At 39.8% G+C, this 20,067-nt stretch overlaps 1 protein-coding gene across 8 annotated transcripts in view; it reads right to left on the reverse strand.

The window, feature by feature from the left end:
- LOC121948553 (LIM and calponin homology domains-containing protein 1-like) overlaps positions 1-20,067 on the reverse strand; it is a 110,270-nt gene that overhangs the window by 36,996 nt on the left and 53,207 nt on the right. For 7 of the 8 annotated variants that reach the window (XM_042493976.1, XM_042493973.1, XM_042493975.1 and 4 more), the window contains exons 4-7: positions 16,088-16,194; positions 8,906-8,936; positions 3,436-3,546; positions 809-1,007 (exon numbers count right to left, since the gene is read on the reverse strand). In XM_042493976.1, the coding sequence (XP_042349910.1) occupies positions 809-1,007; positions 3,436-3,546; positions 8,906-8,936; positions 16,088-16,194 (448 nt within the window). Of the gene's footprint in view, positions 1-808; positions 1,008-3,435; positions 3,547-7,271; positions 7,520-8,905; positions 8,937-16,087; positions 16,195-20,067 lie in introns of those variants that run through there. The other variant, XM_042493977.1, reaches the window with a different exon arrangement.

Below are 20,067 nucleotides of genomic sequence, written 5' to 3' on the forward strand. Positions count from 1 at the left end.
TTGCCTCAGAGTATTTTATAGCATAAAACATCCCTCTGTCCTCGGACCCGCACAGCGATTAAGGAAAAGCTCCCCCAAAAGAACCCTTTAACGGGGGAAAAAATTAATGGTAGATCCCTCAGGAAGAGCAACTGGGGAGGGACCCCTCCTAACAGACTAGAGTTTTAATATTTTTTAGTTTTAAACAGAACTGCCGACAGCAAAGTTGTTTTTTAGGGGGTTTTCTTAAGAACAATAAGTGCAGAGCAGTTTTTACCACAGTGTCACCAGAAGCACACAATACCTCATTTAGTGTACACTGTGTCTATATGCTAAATTTAACTATAACAGAATCAGCAGCTCCTGCGCTAAATCTCTTCCATTTCACAAGACATATAGCTGTTACTAAAATGAAACAATGGCCACAGTCTGGCTTCAAAACCGGCAGTGCACTGAGATCATTCACTTTATTATTTCAAATAGCCTTTGACTAACACTGGGCGTTGTCCTGTGAACACACAGGGAGGAGAACAACAAACCTCACTACAGTAGCACTAGCAGGACAATGCACCTCATTTATCTATATACTGTATCTGAACGCAACAATTGACCCAAACAAAACAGCCGGTACTGAATTACTTCCCTTCCACAAGACATACGTGGTGGGGCTTAAATGACACAATGACTATTGAACAGATTTAACCTGCAACCTTTTTTTTTGAAGGGTGGTCACTCTTATCACGAGATCACACTTTGAAAATAAATTCAAACTGATATTCTACGTGAATATGAGGAGTGTAAGGTGCATAAAAAGTAGGCTATTTCCTACCATCGCTGCTGCCGCGGGCGACCAGGACGTCCGGCGACGGGGTCTGTCGTGAGCGTGAGCCGAAGGAGTCCAGACTGTCGAACGAGTCCTCGCGGCCGTGCCGTGGCGGGGAGAGAGAGTCGCTGCGCTCAGAGTCCCAGCAGTCGATGTAGCCACTGTCCCGGATGCTGCGTTTAGGGCTCTCTGCCTCCTCCGCCTCCTGAACCGTCAAATAAACACGTCAAAGTTGTATCAAACGCACAAACACACAAATTAGTGTAAAAAAGGACAGAGACATAACATTTTTTGCAAAGTACTTTGAGTTAACTTGTGCTGCTTTAAGGGAATTTAATTTTCACCCAGTGAAACAATATCTGAGAAAATTAACATCTTGTCCCCTACAAACATCCAATTCTGAGTCCAAGGTCAAATTTCCCACCTTGCAAAAAATTCCTCTATAAAAAGATGTAAACGATACTCAAATATAACCATAATAACTGCTTTTTTCCCATGTATTTCTGTTCATGTTTACTTGCTTCACTCAGTGACGTTGTCGCCTATCAGAGGACTCAGCTGAGTCTACAAACCAACACCCCTCCCATAAAGACCTGCACACACGCACATACATATATGAACACAGACAAACAAACAAACAAACAAACATGTATACATGCACTGTCATAAACACTGCGCACACACTTTTTCTGCTTTTAATGACTTTAAGTATTGTTATTGTTGTCTTCTATAAATAAATATGTTATTAGTTTACTATCACTTTTATATTGTTATATTATTTTCTATGCGTTACTTTTTAAAAAAATTTTTTTATATCAGATTGTGAAATTTTAACCATTTTTTAGGTGGCCTAGTAAGCGCACTAGGTTTTCAGCCTCTTTACACTGTATACAGTTTGTTATTTTTGTCATTTTTTGTATTTTAAATTGTGCAAAAATTAAAATATCAAACAGCAAACTTTGTCCAGCCCTCTTTCTTTCACCCCTTCGTAATCTGCATCTATTCCTCAGCTCAAATCCCTCTCTACAACTCTATTTTCGCACACATACAAATACACCACATGAACACACACAAACATGTGTACATCCATTTTCATGATCATTACTCACTTAATATTTTCTGCTTTTAATAACTTTTTAATTTTTGTTTTTGTTGTCATATATAAATAAATGCATCTCTCATTAGTTTACCATCACTTTTATATCATCATAGTACTTTCCATGTATTTATTTTTTTTATTTTTCCAAATTCAAATAATGAGATTTTAACCTTTTTTTTTCCAGGTGGATGCTTCAAATAAGCGCACTCGGTTCTCTGCCTCTCCCTGCACTGTATGCCATTTGTTATTTTTGTCATTTTGTATATTTTGAATTGTGCAGAAACTTTATCTAGCCCTCTTTATTTCACTCCTTAGTCATCCCTGCATCTTTTCTTCAGCTCGTATCCCTCTCTACAACTCTGTTTTCACCTCAGTGACCCCACCCTTTGTCTGTCTACACCTGAAACATGCCTAATGGAAGGTGGGGAAAGGCCTTTCCTGTCTACCAAAAGACTTCCTGTTCCTGACCCCTGGACCGCTCTGCAACTCCTAAACCTCTGATGAGCTCCACGTTATGTTTTCATGTTGCCTGTACTGCCACAGAATTCCCGTCTGACTGTATGTCTTTGTCTGACACACATCAAACTTTTTTGGTTTTGTTTGCTCAAATTACACAGAAATTTAAGAGAGGGATACTGCAAATCCTGAACAAATGACACCAAAGCTGTCAATGACAAGATATCACCTGAGGTAAAAGAGGTGGTATATTTTTGTTTACTAATTTGGGTGAGCTGAGAAACTTTGTTAACTGTGCTACTTACAATATCTGAGCAGAGAAAAGTGCATCTGGGTGAAAATTCCACGTGCTTCTTGCATTTTAATCACCATTTTTTAAGGTCCAGCTTCCCTTTCATAAGCATTAAATGTAAACTGGGCAGCGCAAATTTAATCTTACATGTGTACCTGATGTGTTTTCCTTGATTTTCATTCCTCATTTTATTATTCAACTGTTTTTTTTTTTGTTTGGTTTCATAGTTACGTGGCTTTGTTTTGGTCAGCGGCAATGTGTGAACATCTGGGAAAGTTATTTTGCTGAGTTGGCGGTAATTTCTCACTTTTATGGAACAGCAGAGGGACGTCACATAGTGGAATAAATCGCATGGGGGTGACATCATGGTTATGAGTGGATGTCATAGAGTGCGCACGTGTGTGTCTGTGTGTGCGTCTTGAGGGCCTGCTTATGTTAACTTTTCTTTGTCCCTTTGGATCAGTAAAGGGGTGGGACCAGGTTAAGATGATTGACACAAGAGCCAAATTTAACAGAGGTCATCCATGGACTTCGGGTGGGGGGTTTAAATGTTGCCTGAGATGATTTCTGAGAAGTCTGTGCACATTTAAAAACACACACACAAAGGATGCCTCAAGAAATAAGTGCTCCAGTGTAGGACCGCCTCTCTACCCCTTACACCAGCTGTGGCTGCGAGGAAACATTTTAACACAACAGCAACTACTGACTAAACTCTCCCTGTACTTTAAGTTTTACATTTTCGTGATATTTTTAGGTCGAGACGTTCATTAAACATGACTGACCAACCTTTCGCATCTGTGACAGCAGGGCCTCAAACTCTTTCAGGTCCAGCGTGGGCCCGTTGTAGGAGGTACAGCCGTTGGCAGCGCGACCCAACCAGTAGATGGTTATTAAAACCTAAAAGAAATAAAAACAAAACCAAAAACAGTCACACATCATCATGAGATTAAATTTTGTTTGTAAATATAACAAAGTACAACAGTCCATGTAAGTGCCAAGTGAAATTAATGACACGCATGTGCAAAGTTTCATTGTTCAATTAGAGTCAGGCTCCATTTGGTCACTGGGGCTTTTATTGTTTAAGAATTGCGATATTAATACTGACCTGCATTAGCAGCATCTTTATAGTGATAATGAACAATTCAGTATTTAATTTTATTGTTACCTTTATTCAAGATCTAGACACAAAATGGATCAAATGCAGGTATTGTTAAAGAGGTTTCAATACTTTTTGGTTTTGGATTATTTCTGTTGATCCCTTAAATTTATCAAGTATTGATACCCAACTAGTAGGGGTGGGGTATTAAACATAATTGTAAAATCTAACATGCTATACTACATAACTCATTAACAAATTACAACTTCAGCTGTAATCTTATTCATGAAACACTAAAAGAAAGAGAGAAGCGTTTAGGGTTGTTTAAAACAAAGGCGACACAGGTCATCCAGTGACCATGACTGCAATCTTAAACTCAACTTCCTCCCTGCAGTCAGAGGTCTTCATAGTGACACCTTGGATCCAAACAGACTGTCCATTACACTGTCAAGAAAACACGTCATTGAACGCACAGTGAGACGATCTGTTTGAAGCCTGAGTTGGCTGTTCTAAACCAGTGACTGCCACATAATGAGTAAAACTGCATAACATTAGGTTATTGTTATTTAATGTTTTTCATAGGAACGTTTGTGCAATTTAATCAACCACAACAAGGCAAACATATGAAACCTTTCACTAGTTTTCCAAACAGGTAAAATGGTTACAAATAATGTTTTGCCAGCTCATGGTCTTATTGAAAGAAGGTAAAAGTGCATGAAGCTGTTCATGACTCTGGTTCTTTCACTTTTTTTTCCTAAACAGCAAAAAAAAATGTGTTTTTCTGCTCACTGCAATCCAGCCTCCTTCAAAGAAGTTACATGTTAGCTAATACTTCCTGCACAAACACGACAAGACTGAGCCTTTGTTCTGACCCTGAAACTGTTCGCAGGCACTTCTCCGGCTAAAATACAGCATCCCTCCAGGGGTCACGCTGATTCATATATGCATGTTAGCTAGCTCAGCCCTGAGTGCATAAATTATCAGGTCAATCAACAACACAGTAACCCTGTAGCATCAGTAGCTCAAGGAGACTGCACCTCTGACTCTTCCTTGTTTTCTAACGTCCTAAAGCAATGCTGAAAGTGACTGAGGAAGTGAGGCTCGCTGCATTTGTTGTGTCTCTGGTTGGTGTCAGCTAAATGCCTAAAATGCAGAATGTACAGATTGTCTGTAACCCGAGGGAGATCACACAGAGCTGCACCTTTAGCACTGTTGGCCAAGTGTTCCCTGCTATATTTACTGTGTCCATGTCAACCGGCACTCCACAGGGATTGCTTTGATAAGAGAGCTCAGCATGGCTTAATGTGTTTATTTCAGTCATACTGTCAGTGTAAACACTCTGCCGCCGCTCAAACACACTTTGAAGAAGAGTAAAAGAACTGGCCTGCTGTTCAAAAGAAGTCTTTTCTGTGTTATAATGTGCAGATTTCTCAAAAATTTTTATTTTGAAGCCCAAAAAAAGAGAAACAGCCTTATTAAGCTGTATCTCTTACAGCAGAAGGGAATGTAATGTTTTGCTAAAAGACATTTCAAAAGAGCAGACACCAGATCATTGAAGATCAAACCGCAGCGTTTCCCACACATTCATTTATTTGTGGCGGGCTGCAACAATTAAAACATCTGCTGCCACAAATAGATTTTCAAGCGCTTTTGAAATATATATATACTGTGTGGTTACTGATTGCACCACGCTCTCGGAGTGCAGAGCGTACTGTTGTCACCAGCGTGTTGTTATCACTGCAGAACACCAGGCGCAGTGAAACTTAACTGTTCATTGTGCCGGGTGTCTTAAGCCTTTGAAATCTGGACAGACATCAGTTATCTTATGCTGTGTTTAGACACCTTTTACAGGCATTTAAAACTCTGAAACCTGAGCAAATTGGTTGGGAAAAAGGTAATTAGCAACCTCTGCAAATCGTCTTGCAAACTGAAAAAACAAAACAAAAACAACAAAAAAACCCAAAAACAGTAAAAAGTGACAAAAAATGACCTGAAAATTAGCTTAAAAAAGAGAGGCAATCCATAGAGAATGATCAAATGACTAGGAAAAAATAAAAGGTATCTATATTTATATTTATTTATGTGTTTGAAATTAGGCTACCAAAAAGAAAATTAAAAAAAAAGTTCAGGTTATTTTCTTTTTTAATTTTTTCTTGTTAATTTTGGGGTCATTTCTTGTTAAGTTGCTCTTTGCTTTCTATCCATTTGTTTTTTTTCTTTTAAGAAATCAAGCCAAATTGCTTAGGTTTTAAATTTTTTCCAGGCAGATGAGATGAAGAACTTTTTTTTTGGTCATTTTGCGCAAACACACATTATAATGCAAAATATGACCTTTTTGTTGACGTTAGGGTGAGGAATTTGGTAAATATAAAATATACATAATATAAGGATTCGCGGGAACCCTGCACTCTGCCTCTCCTCTCATTCATCGATATGATCAGCTCTAACCGGATCAGCTGATCAATTATCTATGCAGCGACTCAAACTGCTGCTGAGGGTTAAAAATAACTCTGAGTTTCACCTGCGCTGCATTCATGGACTGTCTTAATTTAGGTAGGCGGCACAGAATGAGGAAAAAAAAGGGACACACGCACACAAAATAAAGAAAAAACAAAAGCGGATGTTAGCTGACACCATATCCCTATCACAGCTTTGACATTTTTCTTCATGCACACATGATAACTCATCTTACTACTTCACAGAATGCCACTGATCTACAAATAAAGCGCTAAACAACACTGCACCTGCTGTGGTTCTGCTTCATTATCTGTACACTTTAGCACACCCGAGCAGCAGGGATTATTGTTTCTGTGTCACCAGTATAATGATGATATCCGTGCCAGCTCCCATTGGAAGTGGGTCAGCACCAAATGTGTTTCAGTTGCTTACTAGTGTGCTTTAAACGGATCTATATTGATCACAACTGCACAAACTGAATGGGAAAACATGTTCCAACTGTACCCTGCATGATTCAGACGTGCAACGCTAAACCTGCAACAAACAACTGTACAAAAACCGAAACTTGGACACGAGCACCGGGCTACAGTAGTTGAAAGAAAACATGTCAGCTGAGTTTTGACTGACAGAAATATAAACAGCAGGCCTGACGGTGAAGTAATGCACAGGGTCACACTTGCTTTGCCTCTTCAGTTTCAGCAGCTGTCTGATCTGGCAGATGTGGAAAGACCTGTCAAAGAGGTTCCAGCAAAAAGCGACAATCGCCTCTTTGTTTCATGTGCACACACACGTAAGTGATGCAAACATGTTTGGCATGAACAACCCCACAAAATACCCCTACAGTGTAAACACACACACAAGCCCACACATGCACACGCTACAAGCCGCAGACCTGTAGTGGTACATATAGATCTGTATGCTAGTCATCACAGCTGCTAAACAATCATCTTGTGACTCCTGAAATCTTCCACCCGTCCATGCAACATCCTCTTTTTACGTCAACATCCAATCTGCCAAACAACACCTTCATCACCAATTCAGCAAATTCCTCACGGTACAGTTCCTTCACCTCTCAATATGTGATGTGCTGCAGAAACAGCTGCTGTGAGATCCTAGTCCTCAGTCTGAGCCTGCAGGGTCATGGATCCACAGTATAGCAGCATATAATGGTAGCAGGTCCTGGCTAAAGCCTTCAGCTGCTGGGAGTTTGCGGGTCGTTTGCTTTTGCTGCTGCAAATGTTGTCTTGTGTTGCTGAGAGAGTCCCTGTGTGTAGTCAGCTAAATGAGCTAGCAGGCCAGCTCTGCAGCTAGACACATTAACTTGTACGGTGCACAGCAGCATCACGGAGAGAGAGAGAGAGAGAGAGAGAGAGAGAGAGAGAGAGAGAGGGAGAGGTAGAGAGAGAGAGAGAAGCCCTGCTTTGACTGCAGAGTGGGCAGGGCCAGCAGTATGTGCTCTACTTCTTAAAGCAGCATTAATAGAAATAGAAGAAGAGATTTTTGATGTGCATTTGATCAATAATAGATAAGACTTGGGCTGTGAAACTGAATAAATAGAAGGGAGAACAGCAAATACACATAGAACTAAAATAAGCAGAAAATGAAAAATTCAGTGTTAGAATATGCAGAAAATATAGCCCTTTTCCACCCAAATAAACATGTGTAAGTCTTTTTAACATTGGAAAACCCCCTAAAATAGGCAATAAACTCCTTTCCCATTGTCAGTAGATTAAAGCTGTGTACACATCTCTGCAGCAGACAAGTACGCCTTTCTGTGTGTGTGGGGAGGGTTTTCTGCTGTGTCACATTTAACGTCTGGGACAGGCTAGAAACCATTATACTGGAAGTCGTTAAAATTGTCACAGTGGTTACTTCTGTTTGGTAATTATTGTTACCTTATATTTCTTATCTCCTTACTATTATTGCAAATCTATATTCTTTATTAACTTTTTTTATTTTATTGCTCTGTAAAACACTTTGAAATGCCCTGTTGTATGAAATGTGCTGTACAAATAAAGCTGTCTTGCCTTTAGATCTGTTACTTATTAAGTCCCTCTTTTGAACTCAGTGGAGACTAATTTTGAACAAGTACTGCTTGAATGGAGATGGACGATATTTTGTGATGACATGCCACTGCATTTCATCTGTAAAAGGGCATAAAATTAGCACATCCACCTGAATGTTGTATTTGCATCACTGCAGATTGGAGTCAGAGCTGACTACTTTAGAGTCATTTGACCCTTGTGTGAATGCTGAGCGCAACCTTTCCAATTACCTCTCAACAACAGTTAGTATATTATTTGTGCACTGAGAAAGGAGCTAAAGGAGCGCTGATGTTCAAATACACTGAAATTAAACTCATAACATAGTAAGAAGAACAGCTAGATACAGAAGAAAGAGAAGATAAATAGAATAGGAAAATTAAGTTGTAAAATGTCAGACCACCGACAGAATACGCAGAGCTGAAAGATAGATGGCATGAAATTGACAGATTTGGTGGAGAAGACCACATGGGATAGATACAAGTGAAAAAGCTGAGTGTAGTGTGAACAGACCTGGTGGAGCTGGAAAAGACAGAAGAGCAGCTGAAGGAAACGAGTGTGACAACTGCAGCACAAACAGAAACACTTGACCATAATCACAGTATGCATCCAAACATGCCATTTAGCACACAAACAAATGTAATCCACAAGTAGCACTTACATTCTTGAGCTTTCGGCTGCAGTCACTTCCCCTGGGAGAGCGAGACAGAGAGGGAGAGAGAGTGAGACACTGACTTCTGGTGTTATTTAATGAAACATCTTACATAAATACAACAGCAGACAGCTTTTAAACCGAACAAACTCCCACAGATTCATGCAAAACAGCAGCAAAAACAAAACTTTTTAATATACAGTAGAGGGATCTGCAGTGAGTGAAGCCCACGCAGGAGAACTAACAGACTCAAAACTCGCATCTCTGGGCTCAGCGTGTTAGGTGATGTATTTATTTAATATTTCCAGCAGTTATGTTTACTAGCTGCAGTTTGTCTTCAGCTACCTGAAATATAAAGAGCAAGGGCACCTTTCTACATCTACCATTTTGCACCGGCATGCATCAGTTCGACGAGACAGATGTCTCAGTGGCGGTTTGACTGCCAAGTGGTCTCTGGGAGGTGCAGTGCAAAACACCACAGCAGAAGCCATTTAGCACCACAAATGTTGCCAAAATGAAAAGTTGTGGATCTTGTGGATCACCGCTTAAAGCTATAAATGGGAAGTGGAATGACGCAGTTGTAAAACTGACCCTGACACACACTTGTGTTGTGGAAACTTCTAGGCTGAGAGATGGAGATGCAGCAGCACCAGAGACAGACTAAAATACCGTCACTGAGACGTAAAACAACATTAAATCGAAAATGCTTGAAATAAAAAAAAATTTGAATTTGTGTCAAGTTTTAACATTCCCCTAATCATTTTAAAAGGGAAGAATGCCCGAAAAACCTTAAAACATTTAAGAAAGTACGAATGTTACGAATGATAAAAACACAAGCAATCATATCCTGAGGACAATATTTTCATTTTTAAAGACTCTGGGAACCCAAATCACTCAAAATGTTCTTAATATGTAATCAAGGGTCTTACATGCATAATAAATAGCATAACATTGATCAGACATTAGCCTCAATCCAAATTTTAAATGTTGTCATTTGAGTTTTTGTTACAGTTTCCTGAAGCTGGGTTGATTTGGGCGTGGTTATCCTGATTCATATCACATAATATGAATAAAGCCACAGGTGTATCTTAAGGAAAGATCATACAACAGCTTCACACCTTTCAAGATAAAAATGCTTATAATGTAGCAACATTCCCAAAAACACAAGTTTGAAGTCTTAAAAAGTGTCCTGAGTTTAAGACAAGAAGGATCAGATTTAAAGCACTCTTTTCGGTCGCCTGGTCATCCTCAGGCTTCAGCTTGGATTGTGACCAAAAAAAGCTCTACATCTGCGCTCAGGCTGATTGAGTTAAATGCTCTGCAATATAACCAAGTGCTAGCCCAACACCAGCCGTACAGGCGATCAATAAATGCTCAAAACTGATACGGGTTTGAAAAGGAGCCAATGGAGAGGAGCCAGGATGGGAGGGATGTGGTTTCTCTCTCTGATGCTGGTTTTAAGGTGGCTGGCGGCCACATTTTGAACGTTTGGTCAGCTGGAAAATATGATGGTTTGAACATGTTTCCCCCATTATCTAAAAAATCTTTTTATTTTTATGGCTATTTAATTCACTATACATGGATAGCAGATAGCCTTTTAAAGACAACCAATTATCTATAATACACACGTTGACATGTATGGGTTTGCTTTACATGGAATACAGGCTACAATATTTGGAAAATAAATAACCTTTAATTGGAAAATATGTTGACTTTTTATCCTTCTGATGCCCTGGTCTTACCATTTTTATTTTTAATGTTCATCTATCTCTTATGCATCTGTTTTTTATCTTCTCATCTTTGTTTTATCCTCACTGATGTGATGCCGTCTTTTTTATCTTTTTTTATTGTCCTTTATTGCATTTATTATTCGAAGATTTTTTAAAACTTTATTCATTTAGTGCCTTAACTAATTTTGAGATCTGCCTTTTTTATAACATTTTTGTTCCTTCTATCTGCTTTATTGTTTTTTTAAAGATTTTTTTTGGACTGTTTATGCCTTTAATTGATAGGACAGAGAAAGCATGAAAGGGGCAGCAGGAAAGGGGGCGACACGCAAACTGAACCCGCGGCCTGCACATGGGGCGCTCGCTCCACCCACTGAGCCACCGGGCGCCCCAATCTGCGTTTTGTTCTTGCCTTTTTATTTGACTTTTCTAGACCTTGTCTGTTTGGCACATTTGTTGATGTTTATTTTATTAAACAGAGTTTTGGCCTTTGCTTTATCTGTTCAAGCACTTTGTAAACATGTTTTTAAAAGTGCTATATAAAGAAAGTTATTATTGAAATTGTCATAATTATTATCACTATAACTTGAGTACATCTTACACTATATACTAAATACAGCTCCAACAAAGCTTAATCAACCAATGACCTTGACACGTTGTTGATCTGCGGGCAGCTGGTTCCTCTGTGACCTGTGGTTACCCACAACACCGTTATCTGAGGGTTTGGAGAAACATAATTCCAGCTTAACAGGTCCTCACTTTATAGCCTCTTGCACTGTGGCTTTATCTGCAGGGGATCCAAGTAAACATAAAAGCAGAAAATCTTATATGGATACAAAAATGCTTATAAGATTAAGTACTGCATGATCCTGTGTGGGAAATTTAATGCTTTATGGAAAATGGAACAAATTTTTAAGAAACTATGAGAGGTTTGGATTTGGTTACATTATAGCATAACTTTGTCAGAAAAAAACCACAACATCTGCTAAATATAAGAGTCACATTTATCAAACAGAGAAAACTAATGAGCATTTTATTTTAATTTTGAATAATGAATCCTGAGTTAAATTATGAAACTGTTTTTCACTATTTTCCAAGGCCTGAGGGTCACAAAGCCCAACTCACTCAACACGTAACAGACACCCAAATTGCAGTTGCGTGTGTTTTCCATGACAGCGGGGACCTGACAGAGAGAGAGGGGGAAAGAGGGGGAGAAGAGCAAGGTGAAAGTAGCTGGAGGGGATGATCTCTAAACCCTCCTCCTCATCATCATCACTTTCTGTCAAATGACAATATAAACACAGAGACAGGCTGCTCCTCTCTGATGAAAGCTTGTAAAAGCAAACCTGAAGGACAGATTCCACAAGGTATTAGATCGCATTTAGGGGCATGTTCTGCCATCTACTTCCTGTCTCACTTTTTTGTCTTTATCAGAGTCACCGTATGTGATTTTTTTCATACAGTATTAATGACAAACAGAAACATAAATGTCAAAGATGTACAATGTCAAAACAGTAGTGTTAAAACCATATTAATCTGGAGATATAAAACAGCTATGTTTTACTCTCACCCTCCTTTTATTTTCTCTTCTTCCAAGTTATAAATATATAATAGGAGGGAAAAATAAACTTCAGGCGGTCATGCTTGGAGCAGGGACTAATGCAACTGAACGAGGTTAAAAAAGACTTGTCAAAACTTGGGTGTCACTCTATTGTGACTGTTGAGTGAATGCAGGTGGGTGACAGCAGTGGATAACAGCAAGAGGCCTTGGTAACTAAACAGACATCAAAATTACATAAAAAATAAATCAATAAAAAGTAAATGACTTAGTAAAAATAAATGAATAAAAAGTAAATGAATTAATAAATAAAATTAAAATAAATTAAAAAATAAGTAAATTAAAGTAAAAATAATAATACTAGTAATGATAATAATAAAGGTATAAAATATAATACTGAGTCATCATACTGTCTAAGATCAACAGCATAACTTATACTAAGAGGAAAATTTGTAATTTTTCCAAGTTTACAATAAGTTTGTTCTTTGTTTGATAAAACTTTTATAGAATGAGAGGACAGATTTCATGAAGAATTAAATGACAAACTTTTGATTTATATTTTTCTTCCTTTAAAAATTAAAATTCTACCAACTATTACTGTTAATAAGTGTAAAAAAGCTAATGGCGAATGTACCAGCAAGCAAAGTTTTCATCTATAAAACAGTACAAAGCACGACAGTCGAAATTATTTGCTTATTACTTTAATCCAGCCTTTGTTATTCCTAAAATTAGGTTAAGTTGTTATTGTTGCTATTAATTGCTGTTAATATTATCACATATATATATATATTTAGATATATTTCCGGCTACTTGCAGACTGTAAAGAGTATGAGTAACTCAATAGTAAAATGAAAGAGGGGCTTGTGTTCTCTTGTTGCATTTCCATTATATTTTTTCCTCCACAGCTGAGGGAAACCTTTTTTTAATCTAGTTTACTTTTTGCAGCATCTCAAAACTTTGTGTAAAATTTGCTCGACAGCTGCATGGAAACACAGCGTCTGTCTCCTCTCCTCTCACTGACTCTGCCTGGCACACTGTCACTTATCTTGGAAATCGATCCGTTTCCATTAAGACACAGAGGAACAGGAGATATTTCAGGCCTGAGCTCATAGTGTATCAGAACCTGTCTGTCTTCACGCCTCCCTGTCTAAAGCTGTTTCCTAGACGAGTAAACACCTGTCCGGAGACTCTGAGGGGAGACGCATCGAAACTGCTTCCTGTCATGGGTACAAACTGCAAGAAAATCGCATCCTGTACGGCAGAAAGTTACATAACAAGTGGAAATAGCACAGGGCCTCTTAAACAATGACTCCAATGTTTCCTTTTCAGTTTAGTGTATATAGATTACTCACAGTGATATTTCTAGAGTGAGTGAGTATTTGCTCAGTATGAAAATCATCTTCCACAGAAAAATATGATTCATTACAGTTGAGATGACGCTTTGATTTGGTTCCTGTGCCTTTCTTATTGCAGTATCTGTTTGTAATGAACATTTTCACACACATTACGGTTGTGGATTTAGATTTGAAATTCAAACTACTGTTTCATGGGGAAAAAAAAAACAAAAAAACAAACAGTATTTAACAATCTGTCATCTGCTCAAATTCATAGACAAGATTCGATAAGCACAACAGGCCTTGTGTCAAACTAAAGTAGGAGGTGTTCCTAAAATACACCGTCAGTCTAAACTAACTTTCCAAAAGGCAGCTGCTTTGTAACATCTGCTTGCCACTAAGGTGAGACAGCAGACACGTCCCAAATAAACAAAATATGGTTATAAAGGGCTTCATGTGGAAAAATGTACACATGCTAAAACAATATGCAGGTGAGACATGGAAAAAAATGCAACTGTGGGTTCGTTGTTATCTGTCTTAAAACGGCATTGTACAGGTCAATGTGAAAAGTGCTCAATAAATAAATGTAATAGTAGTAACTTAAATGTCAACTCCATGTTTTATTTAGGGTCTCCTATGTGTTACCAGTCAATGTTAAACACTATAACGCTATAAATGAAATGTATTATTATCATTACTATTATTAAAAACTGTAAAAAATAAATAAATAAATAAATACAAATAAATTTTAAAAAATCACATCATGACTGAATACATTTAAAAGAGGCACAAACAGGGGTGAGAAGAAAATGACTGAAAATGCATCTCTGTTAAAACTGGAGCTACATTCGTGCAACGGGGTGATGGTTGCACACATGCTCAGAAACAGAGGCACTTTAACAATAGTGTACACAAACACACGCACGCACACACACACACGCACGCACGCACACCCCACAATGCTTTGAAAGAAATCCTTGTCCTGACAGAACCAGTCAAGCAGCTCCTCCTGAGACCAGCTAAGATTAGCTCTGCCCCCCCTCTCTCTCCCACCATCTCCAGCAGCACCTTTCTCGAACCTTCTGTGAATGAAACCCTGTCGAAGCACGAGGACAGCACATGCCACACACACGCTGACACACCCACACAAACAGTATATAAATATATACATATATGAAACAACTACATGCACTTGTCTTTGTTACCAAGCAACAAAGTAGGAGTCACGGTTCAGCGACTGAGTGTTGTCTTTGGACAGAGACCAGTTGTGTCAAACAGATATGGTATTGTTGCTTCACTGACACAGGCTCTACAAACTTCCATTGACTCTCAGTTAGTTATTTGTGTAAGCAGTGAACTGAGTGATTGTGTGATGCAGAGAATGAAAGACGGGGTGACTGATGGAGAGAAACATAACGAGTGACACAGACACGCCGTCTAAAAACACACAACTGAAGGGTTCATCCTCAACACAACACTTGGTCCATCCACTTATCCAAATACAGGCCGTAAAGTAGTATCAAAATGTCTAAAAAATACATAAACTCCAGAAACAGAGCTACTAAACAGACACTGGTGTGAAATCATTTTGACTGAACTTTGAACCCAACACTCAGGTCAACTGGAAGATAAGTCCTTAAAGCTCCTGCACAACTGTAAGTGGACGCTGGGATGAGATTTTTAAATCCAGCATCTGCATTCATAATTCAGTTTTTTTAATTGAACTGTATAGTTCACTTAGTAAAGTGCAGATCTTTGCCAGGTACGTCTGTGGGCAAGTAATGGAGGAACAGAGAGTGCAGGGAAGGCTGTGTGTTGAGCAACTAAGCATGATGATAGAGGGATAAAGGGGAGACAACATGAGGTTTACATTTTCGAGGCGTAACAGGAGTAGACAGGCTATATGGAGACAATCCTCGGAAACAATTTTCAATAAAACCCTTCTCTACCTCTCTCTTCACTCACAAGCAAATGTCACAATTGAGTCACACGATTGTCCCTCCCAGTTCCCCTTGCAGCTAAGATGGCGGGAAAAATTAACAGAACCAGGGATATCTTAATCTCATATCATGCCTAACGTAGGTGGATTATAACATATCAGGTATGCAATTAATCTGCAGATGCTCCAGTTAAAAATGACACAAAACTTTTCTATAGATGTCATTTTCAAGCAACAAGTTGCCTCCAACAAATTAGCTTGGCTTGTTTTTAGCCAAGCTGATTGCCAGAAATGCCTTTTTGCTGTGTTATTTTGTTGATCACTTGCAGCCCTTGCATACAGGTTAGGAGGGGTGAGGAGTTTGCTTTCGAATAAAACATAGCAGTCACCAAAAACTTTAGATCACTGCAGCCATGAAAGGTCCTTTAGCAAATAGCTGTAAATGTGCAGACAAACTATTAGGCTGATTGGTCCAGTAGTCCAGCAGATGAACACATTGACCCCTTTCATAAGGAGCAATCATTTTCCCACAAGGAGTTAGAGCACATCTTTTTCAAATGGTGGATACAGTGAAACACGATGAAAAGAAACACCTGTTGGGCAGTAAGGTAACACTGAAGCTTTGAGACTTACTTGGCGGTGGGGCGTGTCGATGTGTCCTGCAGGTCTCCAGGGTCAAACAGCTGGGAGCCTTTTAGTCCCAACTCCTCACAGCCGCGCAGAAACACACTGAGGTTGTCCTGCACACAACACACACACAGAATTTCGTGAGGATAAATAAGCTGTTGGCAGCGACAGAAGGCAGCGCGAGGTCGGGTCCATTAACTGCACAAGGTCTTAACTCAAACACACCCATGACGCACACACTCTTTCCAATTCACTGAAAATCATACGGATAAAATATGAAATGCACTACTGACACCACACAGAGAAAATAAAGTCTGGCTCATTAGGCATTGTCAAAACATGTACACCCTTTATTGATAAGAAATTCTATACGTCCATTCTCGTTGACTCATTGACTTCCCAAATTTAAACCTTATTTTCAACAAACATATCTGATAGGACCGACAGAAATGGACCAGCATTTCTGGAAGTCAAAAAATGTCCTCACACACTCTCTCCAATTCACTTAAAATCATACGTCATAAGTCTGGCTCTTCAAACAGGTACACACGTTAATTTAATGGACACATACGTGAACACACTTTGATGATCATAAATTCTGCACATCCATTCTCACTGACTCAATGACTTCCAAATTTCAACCCTATTTACATCTTAAACCAAACTCTAGCCATAAACTTTAGACCTAAGGCCGGCCTCACACACATTTTAGCTAATACATTTTCTAAACTTTTCCATAATATTTTACCTTATTACTCTGACTTTATTTAAGAATTTCAAAAGGGTTGGTATAAGAACACATTTTTCCTGGATATTTTTGAATGTGCAAACTGCTAGCACTTGCTATCTTCACTTACAAATTAGACCAACTGCCAACGAGTTTCATATGTAAAAAGATCAGACTGGAAAAAACAGGTACTCTGCAAAACATCAAATCCATGCACGTTTTGGAGGATAGATAACCAAAGATCCGATCAAGTGTCACACAGCGCAGCACTAGAATTTAAATGCAACATACTTTGTGCAATGGTAGACATGATTGGGGATTTTTCTGAATACATTTTAAACAATAGGCCTACCTAAAACAATGTATATTCAAAACTCCTCCAAAACTTTATGTTAATACCAAAACATTTCCAGGCCAGTTATTCTAATTTCACAGTTTTTGAAGGAATTTCATGAATGTGGGAACCGTGCTAAGGTCAAACATATCTGATAAAAAATGTCCTTATAAGGTGTCAAATTCAAATGGGTCCTCACAAAGATAGAACTACAAGAAAATTATTCACAGAAAATTACACGAGGTCAACGTCCTCTTTATTTACTGCAAATGAAGTCTCTGACTCTCTCTCTTTCTCACACTCACTCACTCACACACACACACACCCACACACACACACACACACACACACACAAATGAACAACTCTTTCAAGGTCTCTGTCAGGGAAACACACAAACACACATGTTGGCCAGAGAAGAGAGATGACAAGACTCCTGTTTTACTAATTTGAAGAGGATGGATTCATCTCCTTTCCTTGCATACACACATGCAAACACACACACCATAAACACACAGACCAGCAACACACAACATGAAAATCAGGATACCTGCTCGACAGAAATGTGACACCTCCAGGTTTCGTGTTTGGCTTTCGTACGTCTTGCCTGTCAGATTACTCCAACTTTCACTCTTCACCTTTTGCTCCCTTTTAAAGGCTTCCTTCAATATCTTCCCTCCTTCACCTGCTTTTCCTCGATCAGTCCCTCTCTCTCTTCTTCTCTACCTTTCACTCTCTCCCCATCTTCTCAGTCGTCCTCCCTCTCTACCCTCTGCTCTCAGACAGACTCTTTGTTGGATGCAACCTGAGCTGAGCTCTCCTCTCCTGTTCCCAGGTTCTCTCTCTCTTTGTTTCTGTGCCTCTCTCTCCTTCAGAGGGCCACAGCCAAAGCCCTTCCCTCTCTCTCTCTCTGTCTCTCTCTATCTCTCTCCCTCCCTCTCTCTCTCTTTCTCTCTCTGGGTGTCACCGTTTCCTCTTCGCCCTGATTGTCCCAAGCACTCTCTCTCTCTCTATCCCTCTCACACCAAAACACAAATACAGTGTGCTGATATCCACAACATGCACACATTCAGACAATGTAAAGTTCTTAATATATATATATGCATCCTTTTAAATGCTCAGACTCACTACAGACTTATTCATATTAAACATGCATGACTACAAACAAATGAACACACACACACACACACACACACACACACACACACACACACACACACGGAAACACTTGTTCTCACGATCCTCTCCCATTTGTAGCAAAACACCCCCTCTAAACCCACCCTGCAGCTTCCTGTGTTTTTGGGACAGTGCCATCTCTGCTCTCCTGGTGAGGCAACTCCACCCACCCATGTGCACACGCACGCACGCACGCACGCACGCACGCACGCACGCGCACACACACACACACACACACACACACACACACACACACACACACACACACACACACACACATCCACACACACACACACACACACTCTCACACCCCCCCCCCTCTAATACTTCTCTCTTTTACTCTCTTTCTTCTCATCTCCTAATTTCTCTACTATGCCTGACGCGGCTATTCGTTTCCAGAGCAGCGAGAAGAGAGGGATCTCGAAATGGCCCCTCCTTATCTTCTCTCTTTGTTTCTGTGCCTCTCTCTCCTTCAGAGGGCCACAGCCAAAGCCCTTCCCTCTCTCTCTCTCTCTGTCTCTCTCTATCTCTCTCCCTCCCTCTCTCTTTCTCTCTCCCTCCTCTCTCTTTCTCTCTCTGGGTGTCACCGTTTCCTCTTCGCCCTGATTGTCCCAAGCACTCTCTCTCTCTCTATCCCTCTCACACCAAAACACAAATACAGTGTGCTGATATCCACAACATGCACACATTCAGACAATGTAAAGTTCTTAATATATATATATGTATGCATCCTTTTAAATGCTCAGACTCACTACAGACTTATTCATATTAAACATGCATGACTACAAACACAACACACACAACACACACACACACACACACACACACACACACACACACACACACACACACACACACACACACACACACACACACACACGAAACACTTGTTCTCACGATCCTCTCCCATTTGTAGCAAAACACCCCCTCTAAACCCACCCTGCAGCTTCCTGTGTTTTTGGGACAGTGCCATCTCTGCTCTCCTGGTGAGGCAACTCCACCCACCCATGTGCACACGCACGCACGCACGCACGCACGCACGCACGCACACACACACACGCACGCACGCACGCACGCACGCCACACACACACACACACACACACACACACACACAGACACAGACACTCTCTAAGAAAGGACACAGCAATCTCCTCCTTTGACAGTTTTACTCTGGGGAGGACACACCTGCAGTGCTGATCAAGGTCACATTCGCATACAATTAATATCAGCGTAGCCATACTAAAGAATATTTTCCAGATATCAGAAATGAGTTATTGCTTGTGGAACAATAATATCCTCCCTCAGGGTGGGGACAGCCTGTAACAGGGACTCCCAAACATTTTGCGTCCAAGTAAACAGATCCAAATATGACCCAAATATCCCAACCGAATGGGATTCTGTAGTAAAGTTCAATAACTGGGAGGATTTTCTTTTGCTGCTCTGTGTCAAACTTCTTGGCAATTATGTAAACAGTGAGGTATTACTTACTCCCATTGCATATGATGTATTGACTTATTTCCAGATCAAACTTGTGCAAACACTTGGACACATGCTAGAAAAGCTGCTTCTTTGACTTTAAACTCAGTGTGTGTAAATGCTAAAAAGCTGGCAATGTATTTTGAAAGGGTCAAGTGGAAGACTGAACTTGCTCAATAGCTGTGTCCATGAGCAAGTTAACTTAATCAATTCTTGCTAAAATTGGAGTTGGTGGCGAACAGTAGACAGCAGATGTGTGGTGAGCTGTCTTGTT

This window comes from Plectropomus leopardus, chromosome 9 (genome assembly GCF_008729295.1).
Source record: "Plectropomus leopardus isolate mb chromosome 9, YSFRI_Pleo_2.0, whole genome shotgun sequence".
In the NCBI taxonomy this organism is placed as follows: Eukaryota; Metazoa; Chordata; class Actinopteri; order Perciformes; family Serranidae; genus Plectropomus; species Plectropomus leopardus.